The sequence below is a fragment of the Lagenorhynchus albirostris genome, chromosome 12, assembly GCF_949774975.1.
Source record: "Lagenorhynchus albirostris chromosome 12, mLagAlb1.1, whole genome shotgun sequence".
In the NCBI taxonomy this organism is placed as follows: Eukaryota; Metazoa; Chordata; class Mammalia; order Artiodactyla; family Delphinidae; genus Lagenorhynchus; species Lagenorhynchus albirostris.
The window spans coordinates 87,416,655-87,436,220 of record NC_083106.1 but is presented as its reverse complement, the minus strand read 5'-3'; the positions used below and the strand labels follow the sequence as shown (position 1 = coordinate 87,436,220).

Genomic DNA, 19,566 nt, shown 5'->3' with positions numbered 1-19,566 from the left:
AAAACACCATTTCAAAGGTTGTGAGGAAGCATAGTGTTGGTTAAAAGCACGGGTTCTTTAGTGTGAATGTCTGCATATGAATCCCAGAATAGCTGTGTGTCCTTGGGCAAGAAACTTAACCTCTCTTTGCCTTAACTTTACTCCTCTTTATTTGCAGAGGATAGTATTTACCTCACAGGTTTTTTTCTTTTGGTATGGATTAAATGAGTTAAAGTATAAAAATGCTTAGAATTTAATTCTATGAATTAAGATATAATTCATTAATATTTATGTTATATTATATGCTATTCATAAGAAAATATGGAGTTCTCAATATAAAAAGTAGTTGACTATAAGGAATTAATAAAGATAAAAATCACACTTGGCTGCTTTATATTGGATTTTTCACAAAACTATGAGTGTTTCATATATTTTCCACCATTTGAATATTCCATGTCATGAATCTACATATTTGGTCATCTTGGGCTCTAGCATACTTTTTAAAACACAGAAACCAATTTTATACCTATCCTGATGAGCAGCTCGACAGTTTTGAATCTCTGCATCAGCAAATGAGGAGGCGTAAAGTGTATTATAAGGGAACAAAAAAAGTTGGGGATCAGGAAATCAGGGATCAAGTCTCTTGCTTTTTCACCATGAAATTTTAGACATTGACATTCAGTTTCCTTAGCCTTATAAAGAGGATAATCATTCTTTGGAGGGTTCTTGTGGAGATAGATGAGATGATATATATGGCCATAATTTGGAAAATGTAATATACTTATGCAAATGTTAGATATTCCTATGTGCTTCTTTTGGATGTCTGTATACACTCAACAGGAGACTACCCAGAAAAAATAGAAATAAAAGGAAATTTCCAATTCATTAGGGCACTACACATTGCAAACTTTATTGTGTACCCAAATTAGCACTTTGGAGCTCTAATTATACAAATTAACTCTCCATGATGATCAAATGGATCAGAAATTCTTTATCTTAAATGTATTGCTGTAAAGTCATACTAAGAAGCATGTAGCCAACAACATCATAAAAATGAAGAGAATTCAGCAAATTGCCTTGACTCTGGAGGGACAGACATCCTCTCTTCTTTCAATTTAGCTTCATTCACTGTTTCTAAGAAAAGTTTCCTGTAAATCTAAAACCCTGAAAAGGGACTTTAAACAGCATAACGCAAGCACTAGCATAGACTATAAAAGTGTAAGTTTTTAAGCACTGTTTTGTATCTTGCTAATCTTTCCCCATTCCTGAGCTGTTTTATTAAAATAAAGCATATTATATGCAAAGTGTGAGAGTTGTTAAAATTTAATAAAACTTTTATAGTGACAGGCAGTATTAAATATATTTAATTATACCTAAAGTATCAGAGATGAATATTCTGGTGTTTTGTTGAGAGCTTTTTACAAGGAATCTGTTCTCTGAAGAAATATGACTAATGCTTAGTAACTTAAACACTTTGAAATATTGAGGGCACACTTGGTAATGTTTGAAACTGGATATTTGCGTATCTACCTGGGACACATGAGGTATCTTGGTGTCTTCTTTCCGTATTGGAGGTTTTCCATCTGCAGCCATTTCAATCATACAAGCAACCCTAGGGCTGCCAACAGGCATTGTGTAGCTATAAATAAAACAGAAGAGGCCATTACTGTATGTGTTATTGGTAAGAAGAGGATAACTTTGCACATAGATAAGTACTCCAAGGAGAGAGGTACATTCTGGATCACAGTAATCCTAAACTATCATCTCAACCAAGTCTGAACATTTTAGGATAGATAAAGATATATTTCTTTTCTAACAGCGCCTTTTATTTTCCTTCTCTCCTCCTGTCTTTAAATCAGGAGTTGAAATGCTTTCAGAAAGTTAAACACACAGAACAAAAAGAGCTTTCTGTGTATGAGTAGTTATTGATAACTTTTAAGTGCTCACTGTGGTTGACATATGTTCTCATTCATGTAGGAGATTGTTGGACACATAACATTGATGTTAAATGATGTTAAACTCCCTAGGTAGAAATTTCCCCTCCCTAGCCTATGGGGGAGATAGAAATGGAATAAGAAATGAATGGCTGCATAACCGGGAGCTGTGAGATTACAGTGTGATACAGTTATCAGAACTCAGAAGGCAAGCCGCTAATATACCAGGTAGTACTTTGTCTCGAGATAACCAAGAGTAGAAGGTTAAGGGATTTTGTAGAATGAGTGGCAGAAATGGTCAATACACAGTTGAAAATTTATCAGAGTTTATAGAACGATGCAATCAAATGAAAAGGTACACATACGGAAGTACTTGACATACTTTTAAAACAGAATTTCAAAAGACAATTCAGAGGGAGGGCTTGAAGATGGCGGAAGAGTAAGACGCCGAGATCACCTTCCTCCCTACAGATACACCAGAAATACATCTACACGAGGAACAACTCCTACAGAACACCTACTGAAGGCTGGCAGAAGACCTCAGACCTCCCAAAAGGCAAGAAACTCCCCACGTACCTGGGTAGGGCAAAAGAAAAAAAAAAAGAAAAAACAGAGACAAAAGAATAGGGACGGCACCTGCACCAGTGGGAGGGAGCTGTGAAGGAGGAAAAGTTTCCACACACTAGGAAGCCCCTTCGCGGGCGGAGACTGCGGGAGGCGGAGGGGGGAGCTTCGAAGCCGCGGAGGAGTGCACAGGCACGGGTGCGGAGGGCAAAGCGGGGAGATTCCCGCACAGAGGATCGGTGCTGACCGGCACGCACCCGCCCAAGAGGCTTGTCTGCTCATCCGCCGGGGCGGGCGGGGCTGCGAGCTGAGGCTCTGAGGTTCGGGTTTCGGTTTCGGACGGAGCGCAGGGAGAGGACTGGGGTTGGCGGCTTGAACATAGCCTGAAGGGGTTAGTGCACCACGGCTAGCCAGGAGGGAGTCCAGGGAAAAGTCTGCACCTGCCGAAGAGGCAAGAGACTTTTTCTTCCCTCTTTGTTTCCTGGTGCGTGAGGAGAGGGGTTTAAGAGCACTGCTTAAAGGAACTCCAGAGACGGGCGCGAGCCGCGGCTAAAAGCGCGGACCCCAGAGACGGGCGCGAGCCGCGGCTAAAAACACGGACCCCAGAGACGGGCGGGAGACGCTAAGGCTGCTGCTGCCGCCGCCAAGGGGCCTGTGTCCGAGCACAGGTCACTCTCCACACCCCTATTCCGCGGAGCCTGTGCAGCCCGCCACTGCCAGGTTCCCGGGATCCAGGGACAACTTCCCCGGGAGAACGCACATTGGGCCTCAGGCTGGTGCAGAGTCACGCCGGACTTTGCCGCCGCAGGCCCGCCCCCGCACTCAGTGCCCCTCCCTACCCTACGGCCTGAGTGCGCCAGAGCCCCCGAATCAGCGGCTCCTTTAACCCCGTCCTGTCTGAGCAAAAAACAGACGCCCTCCAGCGACCTACACGCAGAGGCAGGGCCAAATCCAAAGCTGAGCCCCTGTGAGCTGTGAGAACAAAGAAGAGAAAGGGAAATCTCTCCCAGCAGCCTCAGAAGCAGCGGATTAAAGCTCCACAATCAACTTGATATACCCTGCATCTGTGGAATACCTGAATAGACAACCAATCATCCCAAATTAAGGAAGTGGACTTTAGGAGCAAGATCTATGATTTTTTTCCCTATTCCTCTTTTTGTGAATGTGTATGCTTCTGTGTGAGATCTTGTCTGTATAGTCTTGCTTCCACCGTTTGTCCTAGGGTTCTATCCGTCCATGGTTTTTTTTTAAAATTTTTTTCTTAATAATCAATTTTAATTTTAATAATGTTATTATACTTTACCTTCTTTCTTTCTCTCTTTCTTTCTTTCTTTCTCTCTTTCTTTCTTTCTTCCTTCCTTTCTTTCTTTCTTTCTTTCTTTCTTTCTTTCTTTCTTTCTTTCTTTCTTTCTTTCTTTCTTTCTTTCTTTCTTTCTTTCTTTCTTTCTTTCCTTCCTTCCTTCCTTCCTTCCCTCCTTTAGACAACGAATCATCCAAAATTGAGGAGGTGGTCTCTGACAGCAAGATTTATGATTTTTCCCCCTTTACCTCTTTTAGTGAGGGTGTATGTGTATGCTTCTGTGTAAGATTTTGTCTGTATAGCTTTGCTTCCAACATTTGTCCTAAGGTTCTATCCGTCCCTTTTTTTTTTTCTAAATAAGAATTTTTTAATTCAATAACTTTATTATACTTTATTTTATTTTTACTGTATCTTCTTTCTTTCTGTCTTTTTTCCTTCTTTCCCTCCTTCCTTCCTTCCTCCTTCCCTCCCTCCCACCTTTCTTTCCTTCTTGCCTTCTTTCCTTCTTTGCTTCTTTCTTTCTTTCTTCCTTCCTTCCCTCCTTTCCTCCTTTCCTTCTTTCTCTCCTCATACTTCTACTAATTCCCTCTACTTTTTCTCCCTTTTATTCTGAGCCGTGTGGATGAAAGGCTCTTGGTGCTCCAGCCAGGAGTCAGGGCTCTGCCTCTGAGGTAGGAGAGCCAACTTCAGGACACTGGTCCACAAGAGACCTCCCAGCTCCACATAATATCAAATGGCGAAAATCTCCCAGAGACCTCCATCTTAACACCAGCACCCAGCTTCACTCAACGACCAGCAAGCCACAGTGCTGGACAACCTATGCCAAACAACTAGCAAAACAGGACCACAACCCCACCCATTAGCAGAGAGGCTGCCTAAAATCATAATAAGGCCACAGACACCCCAAAACACACCACCAGACGTGAACCTGCCCACTAGAGAGACAAGATCCAGCCTCATCCACCACAACACAGGCACTAGTTCCCTCCACCAGGAAGCCTACACAACCCACTGAACCAACCTTAGCCACTGGAGACAGACATCAAAAACAGCGGGAACTACGAACCTGCAGTCTGCAAAAAGGAGACCCCAAACACAGTAAGATAAGCAAAATGAGAAGACAGAAAAACACACAGCAGATAAAGGAGCAAGATAAAAATGCACCAGACCTAACAAATGAAGAGGAAATAGCCAGTCTACCTGAAAAAGAATTCAGAATAATGATAGTAAGGATGATCTGAAATCTTGGAAATAGAATGGACAAAATGCAAGAAACAGTTAACAAGGACCTAGAAGAACTAAAGATGAAACAAGCAACGATGAACAACACAATAAATGAAATTAAAAGTACTCTAGATGGGATCAATAGCAGAATAACTGAGGCAGAAGAACGGATAAGTGACCTGGAAGATAAAATAGTGGAAATAACTACTGCAGAGCAGAATAAAGAAAAAAAAATGAAAAGAACTGAGGACAGTCTCAGAGACCTCTGGGACAATATTAAACGCACCAACATTCAAATTATAGGGGTTCCAGAAGAAGAAGAGAAAAAGAAAGGGACTGAGAAAATATTTGAAGAGATTATAGTTGAAAACTTCCCTAATATGGGAAAGGAAATAGTTAATCAAGTCCAGGAAGCACAGAGAGTCCCATACAGGATAAATACAAGAAGAAATACGCCAAGACACATATTAATCAAACTGTCAAAAATTAAATCAAAGAAGGCATATTAAAAGCAGCAAGGGAAAAACAACAAATAACACATAAGGGAATCCCCATAAGGTTAACAGCTGATCTCTCAGCAGAAACCCTACAAGCCAGAAGGGAGTGGCAGGACATACTGAAAGTGATGAAGGAGAAAAACCTGCAGCCAAGGCTACTCTACCCAGCAAGGATCTCATTCAGATTTGATGGAGAAATTAAAACCTTTACAGACAAGCAAAAGCTGAGAGAGTTCAGCACCACCAAACCAGCTTTACAACAAATGCTAAAGGATCTTCTCTAGGCAAGAAATACAAGAGAAGGAAAAGACCTATAATAACGAACCCAAAACAATTTAGAAAATGAGAATAGGAACATACATATCGATAATTACCTTAAATGTAAATGGACTAAATGCTCCCACCAAAAGACACAGATTAGCTGAATGGATACAAAAGCAAAACTCTTACATATGTTGTCTACAAGAGACCCACTTCAGACCTAGAGACACACACAGACTGAAAGTAAGGGGATGGAAAAAGATATTCCATGCAAATGGAAACCAAAAGAAAGCTGGAGTAGCAATTCTCATATCAGACAAAATAGACTTTAAAATAAGGACTATTAAAAGAGACAAAGAAGGACACTACATAATGATCAAGGGATCGATCCAAGAAGAAGATATAACAATTGCAAATATTTATGCACCCAACATAGGAGCACCTCAATACATAAGGCAAATACTAACAGCCATAAAAGGGGAAATCAACAGTAACACATTCATAGTAGGGGACTTAAACACCCCACTTTCACCCATGGGCAGATCATCCAAAATGAAAATAAATAAGGAAACACAAGCTTTAAATGATACATTAAACAAGATGGACTTAATTGATATTTATAGGACACTCCATCCAAAAACAACAGAATACACATTTTTCTCAAGTGCTCATGGAACATTCTCCAGGATAGATCATATCTTGGGTCACAAATCAAGCCTTGGTAAATTTAAGAAAATTGAAATCATATCAAGTATCTTTTCTGACCACAACGCCATGAGACTAGATATCAATTACAGGAAAAGATCTGTAAAAAATACAAACACATGGAGGCTAAACAATACCCTACTTACTAATGAAGTGATCACTGAAGAAATCAAAGAGGAAATCAAAAAATACCTAGAAACAAATGACAATGGAGACACAACGACCCAAAACCTGTGGGATGCAGCAAAAGCAGTTCTAAGGGGGAAGTTTATAGCAATACAAGCCCACCTTAAGAAGCAGGAAACATCTCGAATAAACAACCTAACCTTGCATCTCAATCAATTAGAGAAAGAAGAACAAAAAAAAACCCCAAAGCTAGCAGAAGGAAAGAAATCATAAAAATCAGATCAGAAATAAATGAAGGAAACGATAGCAAAGATCAATAAAACTAAAAGCTGGTTCTTTGAGAAGATAAACAAAATAGATAAACCACTAGCCAGACTCATCAAGAAAAAAAAGGGAGAAGACTCAAATCAATAGAATTAGAAATGAAAAAGTAGAGGTAACAACTGACACTGCAGAAATAAAAAAGATCATGAGAGATTACTACAAGCAACTCTATGCCAATAAAATGGACAATCTGGAAGAAATGGACAACTTCTTAGAAAAGCACAACCTGCCAAGACTGAATCAGGAAGAAGTAGAAAATATGAACAGACCAATCACAAGCACTGAAATTGAAACTGTGATTAAAAATCTTCCAACAAACAAAAGCCCAGGACCAGATGGCTTCACAGGCGAATTCTATCAAACATTTAGAGAAGAGCTAACACCTATCCTTCTCAAACTCTTCCAAAATATAGCAGAGGGAGGAACACTCCCAAACTCCTTCTATGAGGCCACCATCACCTTGATACCAAAACCAGACAAGGATGTCACAAAGAAAGAAAACTACAGGCCAATATCACTGATGAACATAGATGCAAAAATCCTCAACAAAATATAGCAAACAGAATCCAACAGCACATTAAAAGGATCATACACCATGATCAAGTGGGGTTTATTCCAGGAATGCAAGGATTCCTCAATATACGCAAATCTATCAATATGATAAACCATATTAACAAAGTGAAGGAGAAAAACCATATGATCATCTCAATAGATGCAGAGTAAGCTTTTGACAAAATTCAACACCCATTTATGATAAAAACCCTGCAGAAAGTAGGCATAGAGAGAACTTTCCTCAACATAATAAAGGCCATATATGACAAGCCCACAGCAAACATCATCCTCAATGGTGAAAAACTGAAAGCATTTCCACTAAGATCAGGAAAAAGACAAGGTTGCCCACTCTTACCACTCTTATTCAACATAGTTTTGGAAGTTTTAGCCACAGCAATCAGAGAAGAAAAGGAAATAAGAGGAATCCAAATCAGAAAAGAAGAAGTAAAGCTGTCACTGTTTGCAGATGACATGATCCTATACATAGAGAATCCTAAAGATGCTACCAGAAAACTACTAGAGCTAATCAATGAATTTGGTAAAGTGGCAGGATACAAAATTAATGCACAGAAATCTCTCACATTCTTATACACTAATGATGAAAAATCCGAAAGTGAAATTAACAAAACACTCCCATTTACCATTGCAACAAAAAGAATAAAATATCTAGGAATAAACCTACCTAAGGAGACAAAAGACCTGTATGCAGAAAATTATAAGACACTGATGAAAGAAATTAAAGATGATACAAATAGATGGAGAGATATACCATGTTCTTGGATTGGAAGAATCAACACTGTGAAAATGACTCTACTACCCAAAGCAATCTATAGATTCAATGCAATCCCTATCAAGCTACCACTGGCATTTTTCACAGAACTAGAACAAAAAATTTTGCAATTTGTATGGAGACATAAAAGACCCTGAATAGCCAAAGCAATCTTGAGAACAAAAAAAGAAATTGGAGGAATCAGGCTCCCTGACTTCAGACTATACTACAAAGCTACAGTTATCAAAACAGTATGGTACTGGCACAAAAACAGAAAGATCGATCAATGGAACAGGATAGAAAGCCCAGAGAGAAACCCATGCACATATGAACACCTTATGTTTGATAAAGGTGGCAGGAATGTACAGTGGAGAAAGGACAGCCTCTTCAATAAGTGGTGCTGGGAAAACTGGACAGGTACATGTAAAAGTATGAGATTAGATCACTCCCTAACACCATACACAAAAATAAGCTCAAAATGGATTAAAGATCTAAATATAAGGCCAGAAACTATCAAACTCTTAGAGGAAAACATAGGCAGAACACTCTATGACATAAATCACAGCAAGATCCTTTCTGGCCCACCTCCTAGAGTAATGGAAATAAAAACAAAAATAAACAAATGGGACCTAATGAAACTTCAAAGCTTTTGCACAGCAAAGGAAACCATAAACAAGACCAAAAGACAACCCTCAGAATGGGAGAAAATATTTGCAAATGAAGCAACCGACAAAGGATTAATCTCCAAAATTTACAAGCAGCTCATGCAGCTCAATAACAAAAAAAACAAAAAACCCAATCCAAAAATGGGCAGAAGACCTAAATAGACATTTCTCCAAAGAAGATATACAGACTGCCAACAAACACATGAAAGAATGCTCAACATCATTAATCATTAGAGAAATGCAAATCAAAACTACAATGAGATATCATCTCACACCAGTCAGAATGGCCATCATCAAAAAATCTAGAAACAATAAATGCTGGAGCGGGTGTGGAGAAAAGGGAACACTCTTGCACTGCTGGTGGGAATGTGAATTGGTTCAGCCACTATGGAGAACAGTATGGAGGTTTCTTAAAAAACTACAAATAGAACTACCATATGACCCAGCAATCCCACTACTGGGCATATACCCTGAGAAGACCAAAATTCAAAAAGAGTCATGTACCAAAATGTTCATTGCAGTTCTATTTACAATAGCCCGGAGATGGAAACAACCTAAGTGCCCATCATCGGATGAACGGATAAAGAAGATGTGGCACATATATACAATGGAATATTACTCAGCCATAAAAAGAAACGAAATTGAGCTATTTGTAATGAGTTGGATAGACCTAGAGTCTGTCATACACAGTGAAGTAAGTCAGAAAGAAAAAGACAAATACCGTATGCTAACACATATATATGGAATTTAAGAAAAAAAAATGTCATGAAGAACCTAGGGGTAAGGCAGGAATAAAGACGCAGACCTCCTAGAGAATGGACTTGAGGTTATGGGGAGGGGGAAGGGTGAGCTGTGACAGGGCGAGAGAGAGTCATGGACATATACACACTAACAAATGTAGTAAGGTAGATAGCTAGTGGGAAGCAGCCTCATGGCACAGGGATATTGGCTTTGTGGTTTGTGACAGCCTGGAGGGGTGGGATAGGGAGTGTGGGAGGGAGGGAGATGCAAGAGGGAAGACATATGGGAACATATGTTTATGTATGACTGATTCACTTTGTTATAAAGCAGAAACTAACACACCATTGTGAAGCAATTATACCCCAATAAAGATGTTAAAAAAAAAAAAAGACAATTCAGTGGCTATCTCTGCATGATGCAAGTATGAATACTTTTTTAAAACTGGGGTATAGTTGCTTTATGATGTTGTGTTAGTTTCTGCTGTACAATGAAGTGAATCAGCTATATATATACATACATCCCCTCCCTCTTAGTCCCTCCTCCCGCCCCCGCATCCCTCCTATCTAGGTCACCACAGAGCACTGAGCTGAGCTCCCTGTGCTATACAGCAGGTTCCCACTAATAATTTTAATGCACATTTTTGCTTATTTGTATTTTCTAAATTTTGGACAGTGAACACAATTAGTTTTTATTTTAATTTTGACCAACGGCCCCAGTATGCTCAGGACTGAGAGGTGTTCCAGGTCACAGGAATTTTCAGAGCTAAAACGAAGGAAGTTCCTGGCAAATGAGCATAGATCGATCACTGATCAAAATTCTTAAGTTCTAGGAATAATCTCTTAGAGTCCCATTTGCGTGAACTTTATATCGAAGGGACACATGAGGCACATTTGCCATTGTAGTTGATGTGGGCCTATATAGACATTTTATACTGGAGATGGGGGAATAGCTGTCAGGGATGCACACGTCCTTATTAAGAAATAATAAGCTCTCTTATTACTTCACTCAGAACTTGTTAAAGGCTAACCCTGAACTGCAGTTCTACAAAAGAAGTCACTCTACTCCATGTGCTTTCTGTTACCTCCTGCCTTTCTTCCCCTGACCCTTCCACCAAATGGCTGATTCTACTATCTGCTTTGTCTATGTACTCTTTTGGAAATTGATACTCTAATTTAACCAGAGATTTTCCCACATGTGGATTCTTATCAGGTTCATTTTTATAATGCCTTATATCTGCTTACAGACCAAATTTTGTCATAGGAACGAAAAAAAAATGCTCTATAAACAAATTAGACTTTATGCCACATAAATCATTTGAGGAAAAATCTATGTGCATATCCGTTATGTCTCGCAAGTATTGCTGAGGCCAACTGAGTCTAATGATTTAAAGACTCAAGGATTATATTTTGAGATAATACATTGACTGGCTGAGTGATCTTAGGCAAACCATTTAACCTCTCTTCCCTGAAGTGTGATTATCCACAGAAGGGAGATAATCATTCTTAGCTCATAAATGGTTGGTGAGAATCACATTATTTAGTGTACACATAAATCATTCAGTGCTAATATTAAAATCCAAAGTTGAAGCAATTATTTGCTGGCTAGACAGGGATCTCTAAAGAGATTTTTATGAAAAACATTACACAGTCAAGTCGAAATGTTCATCTACTTTTACTAATATTGTTTGTAATGGAATCAAAATCAAACACTTAGGTTGAATTATTTTAAAAATTAAAATTTGATGCAACAGACATTTTTTTCAGTATCTTTAACATTCTTATTTTTTAGACTTATAGTCTTTAGGTATGCTTGCTAAACAATTTGGAAGAAAAACAGTCTGATTTGGAAAATACAATTTATTTAAAAATTTTTAGAAGTTTCTGCTCAAACTGGAAGTTCAGGATATCCAAAACCAAGGGAAGGTTGTAAAAATGTAGACAGCAGAGCATGGATTTAATTACCAACCAAGAAATTTTATATAATTGAATGTTATCCAGTTTTTCAACAGGAGTTGTAGAATAGCAATTAATGGCATAGAAGATATTTGTATAAAATAGAAGAAATAAAGACAATTTAGGTGATATATTATTTTTATGAAAATATGCATGGAGATAATACCAGAATTACTTTCACTAACATTATCTGTGGCTATCTCTGCATGCTGGGAATGAGAATGATTTTTTCAATTTGTTTCTTTTGCTTATTTGTATTTTATAAAATTTGGACAATGAATATACAATATTTTTCAGTTTCACCTCTTAAAAGATAAGTTCAGTTTTTATAAAAAGCAATCAATAATTAAATACTTTATTGACATTTTTCTGTTTTCCTGGATTCCATACCTTCCTTCTAGATATACCTATCTCTATCTATCTATCTTCTTGCTAAATACAACTTAAACAGTTCTTGTAATGAGAATTTGTGGATAATAAATTCAGAGTCATATCACCCTTGAATAATAGTTTAAAAATGTATAAAATTTTAGATTTTTTAAAGAACTTTAAACAGTAGCCAATTATTTGTTGCATTCTACTGCTGATATGAAGTCATAAAAAAAAACTTAAAAGCTGTTCTTTTGTTACTTTAGCTTTTCTTTTTGGCAGCTTTAAGGTTTTCTCTTTAATTGTGATAATGCATCTAGGGATGGATTAATCATTATTTATCTTTCTTAATACTCTGAGTACATGTCTGATCTCAACAATTATGTATTCCATCAATTTTGGAAAATTCTCACCTGAATCACCTCAAATATTGCTTTTTGACATTCTCTGAAATCTCTTATTATAGAGTTTTTCTAGAACCCATATTAGATATTTTTTGGAAGCCTGTTAAAATGTCCTCTAAATTTTTAAATCTTGCTTTCACTTCTTAGAACATTCTCTTAATTCTCTGTCCTGTATTCTCCCTAGACACCAGTTTTCCCCCCACAGTGGTCTACATATTGAGTTTTAATTTTCAATAAATATAATCTTTTATTCCCAAGATTTTGAATCTTTTCCACATTTTTTGGTGTTTAATTTATGCCTGTTTTGCTTTTGTAATTTCTTTTTTTTTAAATGAATGCTATTCAATTGTGCTCTCTAGTATTCTAAAAATACTTATTTTAAAGTTTTTGTCAGACTTTTCCATAAAAATAATTTTATCTAGGGTGATTCATGCTCTATTTGCTGATTTGCTTGTTTCCTTTCTCAATGTTGTCATGTGTTTTGGTATTGTGCTGTTTAGGCTCATTTTGAGTCAAAAATATTTTTGTTTTTCTCTCCTTTTCTGCACTCTTATTCTCTTTCTCCTGTGCACTTGTGCTGTACTCAACTCTGCCTGCCCTAACGAGAATGCTGCCTGGTCCTCTGAGCATCTAAACTAGAATTTTGGATTCTGGATGTTTGAGTAGTTCTGGCCTGTGGTGATATTGATGGTCCACAGGTCCATTCACAGAACTGAGAGAGATTGTTTGGTGCACTTCTGCTCATGATACTTCAGTTGCATTCTATTTTCTTCCTGAGCTGGCAGTTTGCCAAAAGTCACAATTCCAGATGACAGGCTCTCTCTCTCTCTTTCTCTCTCTCTCTCTCTCTCTCTCTCTCTCTCTCTGTATATATGTATCTGTCACTTTTCTTTTTTTTGTGTGTGTGTTACGCGGGCCTCTCACTGTTGTGGCCTCTCCCGTTGTGGAGCACAGGCTCCGGACACACAGGCTCAGTGGCCATGGCTCACAGGCCTAGCCACTCCGCGGCATGTGGGATCTTCCCGGACCGGGGCATGAACCCGTGTCCCCTGCTTTGGCAGGCGGACTCTCAACCACTGCGCCACCAGGGAAGCCCACATGTATTTTTTTTAATTGAAATATGGTTGACATACAATATTATGTTAGTTTCAGGTGTACTACTTAGTGATTTGACATTTGCATATGTTACAAAATGATCACCATCAAAAGTCTGGTAACCATTTCTCTCCATACAAAGTCATTACAATATTATTGACCATATTCCTTATGTTGTTTACATCTTCATGCCTTATTTATTCTATAATTGGAGGTTTGTACCTCTTAATCCCCATTTAAAATAAAATCCATCTTAATGGCACATAATTGTTCATAGTAATCTCTTATGATCCTTTGTATTTCTGTAGTGTCAATTCTTTTTCATTTCTAATTTTATTAATTTGGGTCCTCTCTCTTTTTTTCTTCACGAATCTGGCTAAAGTTTTACCAATTTTGTTTCTCTTTTCAAAGAACCAGGTCTTACTTTCATTGATTCCTTTTTTTTTTTTAATGTTTGCTCTGATCTCTGTGGCTTCTTTCCTTCTACTAACTTGGGGTTGGTTTTCCTTCTCTAGTTCCATTAAGTGTAAGGTTATGTTGTTTACTTAAGATTTTTCTTGTTTCCTGAGATAGACTTGTATTGCTATAAATTTCCCCTTTAGAAATGCTTTTGTTGTGTTCCATAGATTTTCGGATCATTGTGTGATAATTTTCACTTGTCTCCAGGTATTTTTAAATTTCTTCTTTGATTTCTTCAGTGACCCATTGATTATTTAGTAGCATATGATTTAGTCTCCACATGTTTGTGTTTTTTTTTTCTTGCAGTTGATTTCTACTCTCATTGACTTGTGTTTGGAAAAGGTGCTTGATATGATTTGAATTTTTAAAATTTACTGAAACTTGTTTGTGACCTAGCATGTGATTGTCTTGGAGAATGTTTCATGTGCAGTGGAAAAGAATGAATTCTGCTGTTTTGGGACAGTATGTTCTGTATATAACTATTAATGCAATCTGATCAAATGAGTCGTTTAAGGCTAGTGTTTCCTTATTGATTTTCTGTCTGTTCATTGATGTAAGTGGGGTGTTAAAGTTCCCTATTATTATTGTATTACTGTCAGTTTTGCTCCATATTTGTTAATATTGCATTATGTATTTATGTACTCCTATGTTGGGTGCATATATGTTTACAATTGTTATATCTTCTTGTTGGATTGATCTCTTTATCATTATGTAATCTGTTACGTAGTTGATCCTTTAATCATTATGGCTTTTTATTGGAACACTTATTCCATTTACATTAAAAGTAATTATTGATAGGTTTGTACTAACTGCCATTTTGTTAGTTGTTTTCAGGTTGTTTATGTAGTTCTTTTTTGTCCCTTTCTACTGTTTTTGCTCCCTTTAGTGATTTGATGACTGTCTTTAGTGTTATGTTTGCATTCCTTTCTATTTTTTTTTTTTTTGTGTGTGTGTATCTATATAGGTTTTGGGTTTGTGGTTACCATGGGTTTCATATATAATATAATATGTGACTATTTAAATTTGATAATCTCTGAAGTTTGAATGCATTCTAACAACCTGCATTTTTAACCCCCAGCACATTTAATGTGTTTTTTTAAACAATGTGTTTTTAAAAATTAGTTAATTAATTTTTGGTTGCATTGGGTCTTTGTTGCTGCATGCGGGCCTTTCTCTAGTTGTGGTGAGTGGGGGTTACTCTTCATTGCAGTGCAAAGGGTTCTCATTGCAGTGGCTTCTCTTGTTGCAGAGCATGGGCTCTAGGTGTGTGGGTTTCAGTAGTTGCAACATGCCGGCTCAGCAGTTGTGGCTCACGGGCTTTAGAGTGCAGGCTCAATAGTTGTGGTGCACAGGCTTAGTTGCTCCATAGCATGTGGGATCTTCCTGGACCAGGCTCGAACCTTTGTCCCCTGCATTGGCAGGTGGATTCTTAACCACTGCGCCACCAGGGAAGTCCTACATTTAATGCTTTTGACTTCATATTTTACGTCTTTTTATGTTGTGTATTCCTTAACTACTTATTGTGGATATAGATTATTTTACTACTTTTTTCTTTCAACCTTCCTACTGGCTTTATGTGTGGTTGCTCCACTACCTTTACTGTATGTTTGCCTTTTTCAATGAGGTTTTCCTTTCATCAGTTTTGTATCTCTAGTTGTTGCCTTTTTCTTCCACTTAGATAAGCTCCTTTTAACATTTCTTGTAAGATTGGTTTAATGATGCTTAACTCTTTTAGCTTTTGCTTGCCTGTAAAATTCTCTGTCCTTCAAATCTGAATGATGACCTTGCCAGGTAGCATACTCTTGGTTGTATATTTCTTTTTCTTTTTCTTTTCTTTTCTTTTTTTTTTTTTTTCATCTCTTTGAACATATAGTGCCACTCTCTTCTGGTCTGCAAAGTTTTTGCTGAAAAGTCACCTGATAGTTTTATGGGAGTTCCTTTGTACATAACTAGTTGTTTTTCTCTTGCTGCTTTTAAGATTCTCTTTTTATCTTTAATTTTTGCCATTTTAATTATATTGTGTCTTACTGGGGACCTCTTTGGGTTCATCTTTTTTGGGGCTCTCTGTACTTTCTGGACCTGGATGTTTATTTTTTTCCCAGGTTAGGGAAGTTTTCATCTATTTATTATTTCTTCAAAATATGTTCTTTGTCCCTTTCTTCCTCTCTTCTCCTTCTGGGACCACTTAATGCAAATGTTAGTATGCTTAACATTGTCTCAGGGAACTCTTAAACCATTTTCATTTTTAAAAGTTCTTGCTTCTTTTTTTCTGTTCAGCTTGGGTGATTTTCACTACTTGTCTTCCAGATTGCTGATCCACTCCTCTGTATCATCTAATCTACTGCTGATTCCTTCTAGTGTATTTTTTATATCAGTTATTGTATTCTTTAGCTCTGCTTGGTTATTTTTTTGTATTTTCTAACTCTTTGTTGAAATTCTTATTATGTTCATCCAATTCTCTCTGGAGTTCAGTTAGTGTCTTTATGATCATTACTTTTATCAGGTAGATTGCCTATCTCCACTGTTTAGTTCTTTTTCTGAAGTTTTGTCTTATTTTTTTGTTTGAAACATATGTCTCTCTCCCCTTATTTTGCCTAATTCTCTGTGTTTATTTCTATGCATTAGGTAGGTTGGTTACATTTATCAATCTTGGAGAAGTGGCTTTATGTAGGAGGCCTCCTATGGGGCCCAGCAGCACACTTTCCTCTATAGAGCTGTAGGGATGACCCTATATGGGCTGCCTGGGCCCTTCTGTTGTGGTGGGCTGAATACTGTGGGCATGCTAGTTGGGGGAATGTCACCTGACTAATTGGATGCAGGCTCATTGATGGGGGGAGCTGGGTCCCTGTGCACTGGCTGTGCCATCTAGCAGCATCACATGTTTCCTTGAGTGAGTCTTTTGTACCCTTTGTCCTAGAGAAGCTGAGCTGCCCTGTTTCTAGATCTAGATCTTGACAGGTCTGCAGTATTAACTGTTTTTCTGCTTTGCATTTTTGTCCATTTCGCATTTGGGAAGATTTTTATCCTGTTTTTGAGCTAGACTTTATATTTTCAAAAGCCTATTTTAAATTTTCTTTATTGATGCTATGTGTTTGACACTAAGGTGGTGTGTCAAAGTATGAAGGTAGAGAGTCATTGTAACTAGAAGTCCCACTTTATTTTTTATAAAAAGAAAACAATGACAAAGATCAAACTAAGTCCCTGCCTTAGGAGCACCATGTAAATATAAAGTTATCTTTAATTTTTGAGTGACAGAATGAAGAAAAATTAAACAAACCATTTGGAAATACCTTTATGATTTAACAGGATATAAATTCATTTCTTTGGCTTTTTCCATCTCTGATTTGTTTTCTGTTAAAGGCATTTCAGTGCATCTGTCTCATATTTTTTTTCCTGTGGCATATTTCATAAGCACATAAGTAAAGTAGTTTGTTTTCTCTCCAGAGACAAATGCGATGTATGGATTTTTTCTTCTCCAAGGTACCTATGTTTGATTTCTCAAATTGGGAAATTATAAGTTACTGGCATTAAATCATAATGGAATTAAATGCTTTAAAGGGCTATTGTAGTGCTGTGTTGTAGGCTCACAGAACAGTGATCATGCATAATTACAGTAGCTACAGATTTCTGAAGCCATGAAATAGCAATAACAAAACTGAACAGGACAAACTGTTTCTAAGGAATATTGCAAAATTGATGACAATACTGAATGCTTTTATATGTGCAAAATATAACTGTGCTTTTCTCTTGTTGCTAGGTTTTGCTATTACCCAGCAATGATGTTAACTTGCCAATTTTAAATTTTGGACATGAATTAACTTTACCAGTAAGTTTATTTCTTTATTTACCTGAATTAGACTTTTAAAAATAATGCAAGAACAGGTTCTCTATGTGGATAACTTGCAGTATAGATAGCAGTTAAATGAATCTCAAACTTAATAACATTTGCCCATGTTTTTTACTATTTTGACTATATTTTGAGTATTTTTTCAATTAGAAAACGTTTACTAAATGAGAAAACTACATTTAAAATGTGCTTTAAAACAAAATGGAATTATTTAAAAAAAGACGTATGCATTTGAAAGATCTTTGCACTGTGCTGAAAAATCAAATCTCTTGCAATAATACAACATGCCAACTTATAACATGTAAGTTAACAGAATCCTCAATTTAACATTTTCAAAGATGATATTAAGGTCAAGAATTTCACATCTATGGTAGCACATATAGAAGGGCATTTGTTATAAATATGATGCCCATCTATATGAAGCTTACAAATTTGATAATGCTCAACAAAAACTTTTTAGAATCACATCCAAAAGTGTTGCATCCAAAGAATCACAAATCTGTGTCCTTAAGTTCTCATTCTAAAACCGTTATGTTGACTTTTCTATCCCTTGTCATTTGTTGATACTAACACTTAAGAGAAGAAGAGGAAAAGAAGTGCTGCAATAAACCCTTGATCATGTGCAAAAATTATTGCTGCTATAGTTCATTGCAAAGCATGTCTATACAATACCAGCCTTAATATTTAGCAACTGTGATTATTGCTCTGAAGAGAATAGATAGTGTACACACTGAGTTCCAGCTTGGAACTTTCATTAAAATATCTTCTCAGGCTAGACTCAGAACTGGGAGAAGTTAACTTCGATTGTTAGCAGCTATGATCTCCATGTTCAGTCCAAATTTTTAGTTGAATTGGGACAGTTAGCTCTGAAGAATAGCTGAGTTGGAAGACTCATAACAGCAGATGGCAGTAAATGTACATGGCAGAGACAGGGGCACCAAAAGATATCTGTTCCCAAAATGATAGGATCTAATTGATAGTGTGATTGTTTTAGCTCCCTGTTTGCTACAGGAAAACATGGGAAATATATTTAAAAGTTTACACATCAGGTAATATAGAAGAAACTGTCCAGAGATATACAGCTTTCCTTACTGGTTCCTGTGTCTGATGCTACTGTCATGGCTGTGTGAGCAAATTTAAGAAGATGCTGTTGAAGAGTATGATGGTTCTGTACAACCCTGTCAACACAGCCATACATTTCACTCACATACATGCTGAGTGAGACTCAGCAAACCTATATGTGAAAACTATAAAAAAGATCAGACACAAAAGCTGAAGTGTAATGCCCTTTGCCAAAAGCAATGGAAAAATACCAAAGCATCCTGAAGCATCCCTTTTTGTTTAGAGCATCAAGCACGTGGCCAGGCTGGCCATACAAAGAGCTTGTGCAAGGAACACTGCGTGATTGTCATGAGGACTTCCTGTCTCTGGATGATTGCCATGAGGTGGTCATTGTTTTTAAACTGTTTTATTTAGCCTTCCCTCTGACTGACAGACAGCCTAAATATACTTACTAATAAATTGCAGGGAAAACCAAGCCATTATCCTGTGAAGCTCTGATAATAATAAAAGGATATGTGATGCCTGAGGACCACTGAAGCAGGAGCCTCATTTACACCCTTGATTAACCAGAGCAGTCATCAAGGGACTGTCCAGCCAACTGTCATGAGATATCAGGGATACCCCAAGAGCTGTGACTGTACTTCTAACTACACTACCGAAGTCACGTACAATAGAACCCACAGCATATTCTACAGATTTCACGGTTTCCTGGTAGTTCCTCTGAAAGGGAAGATGGC

General features: G+C 37.4%; 1 protein-coding gene across 1 annotated transcript in view; it reads right to left on the bottom strand.

Moving 5' to 3' along the window:
- Positions 1-19,566, bottom strand: part of EYS (eyes shut homolog) — a 1,671,360-nt gene that overhangs the window by 263,307 nt on the left and 1,388,487 nt on the right. Inside the window, exon 32 of the mRNA XM_060167756.1 lies at positions 1,510-1,618. Within this exon, the coding sequence (XP_060023739.1) occupies positions 1,510-1,618 (109 nt within the window). The remainder of the gene's footprint in view (positions 1-1,509; positions 1,619-19,566) is intronic.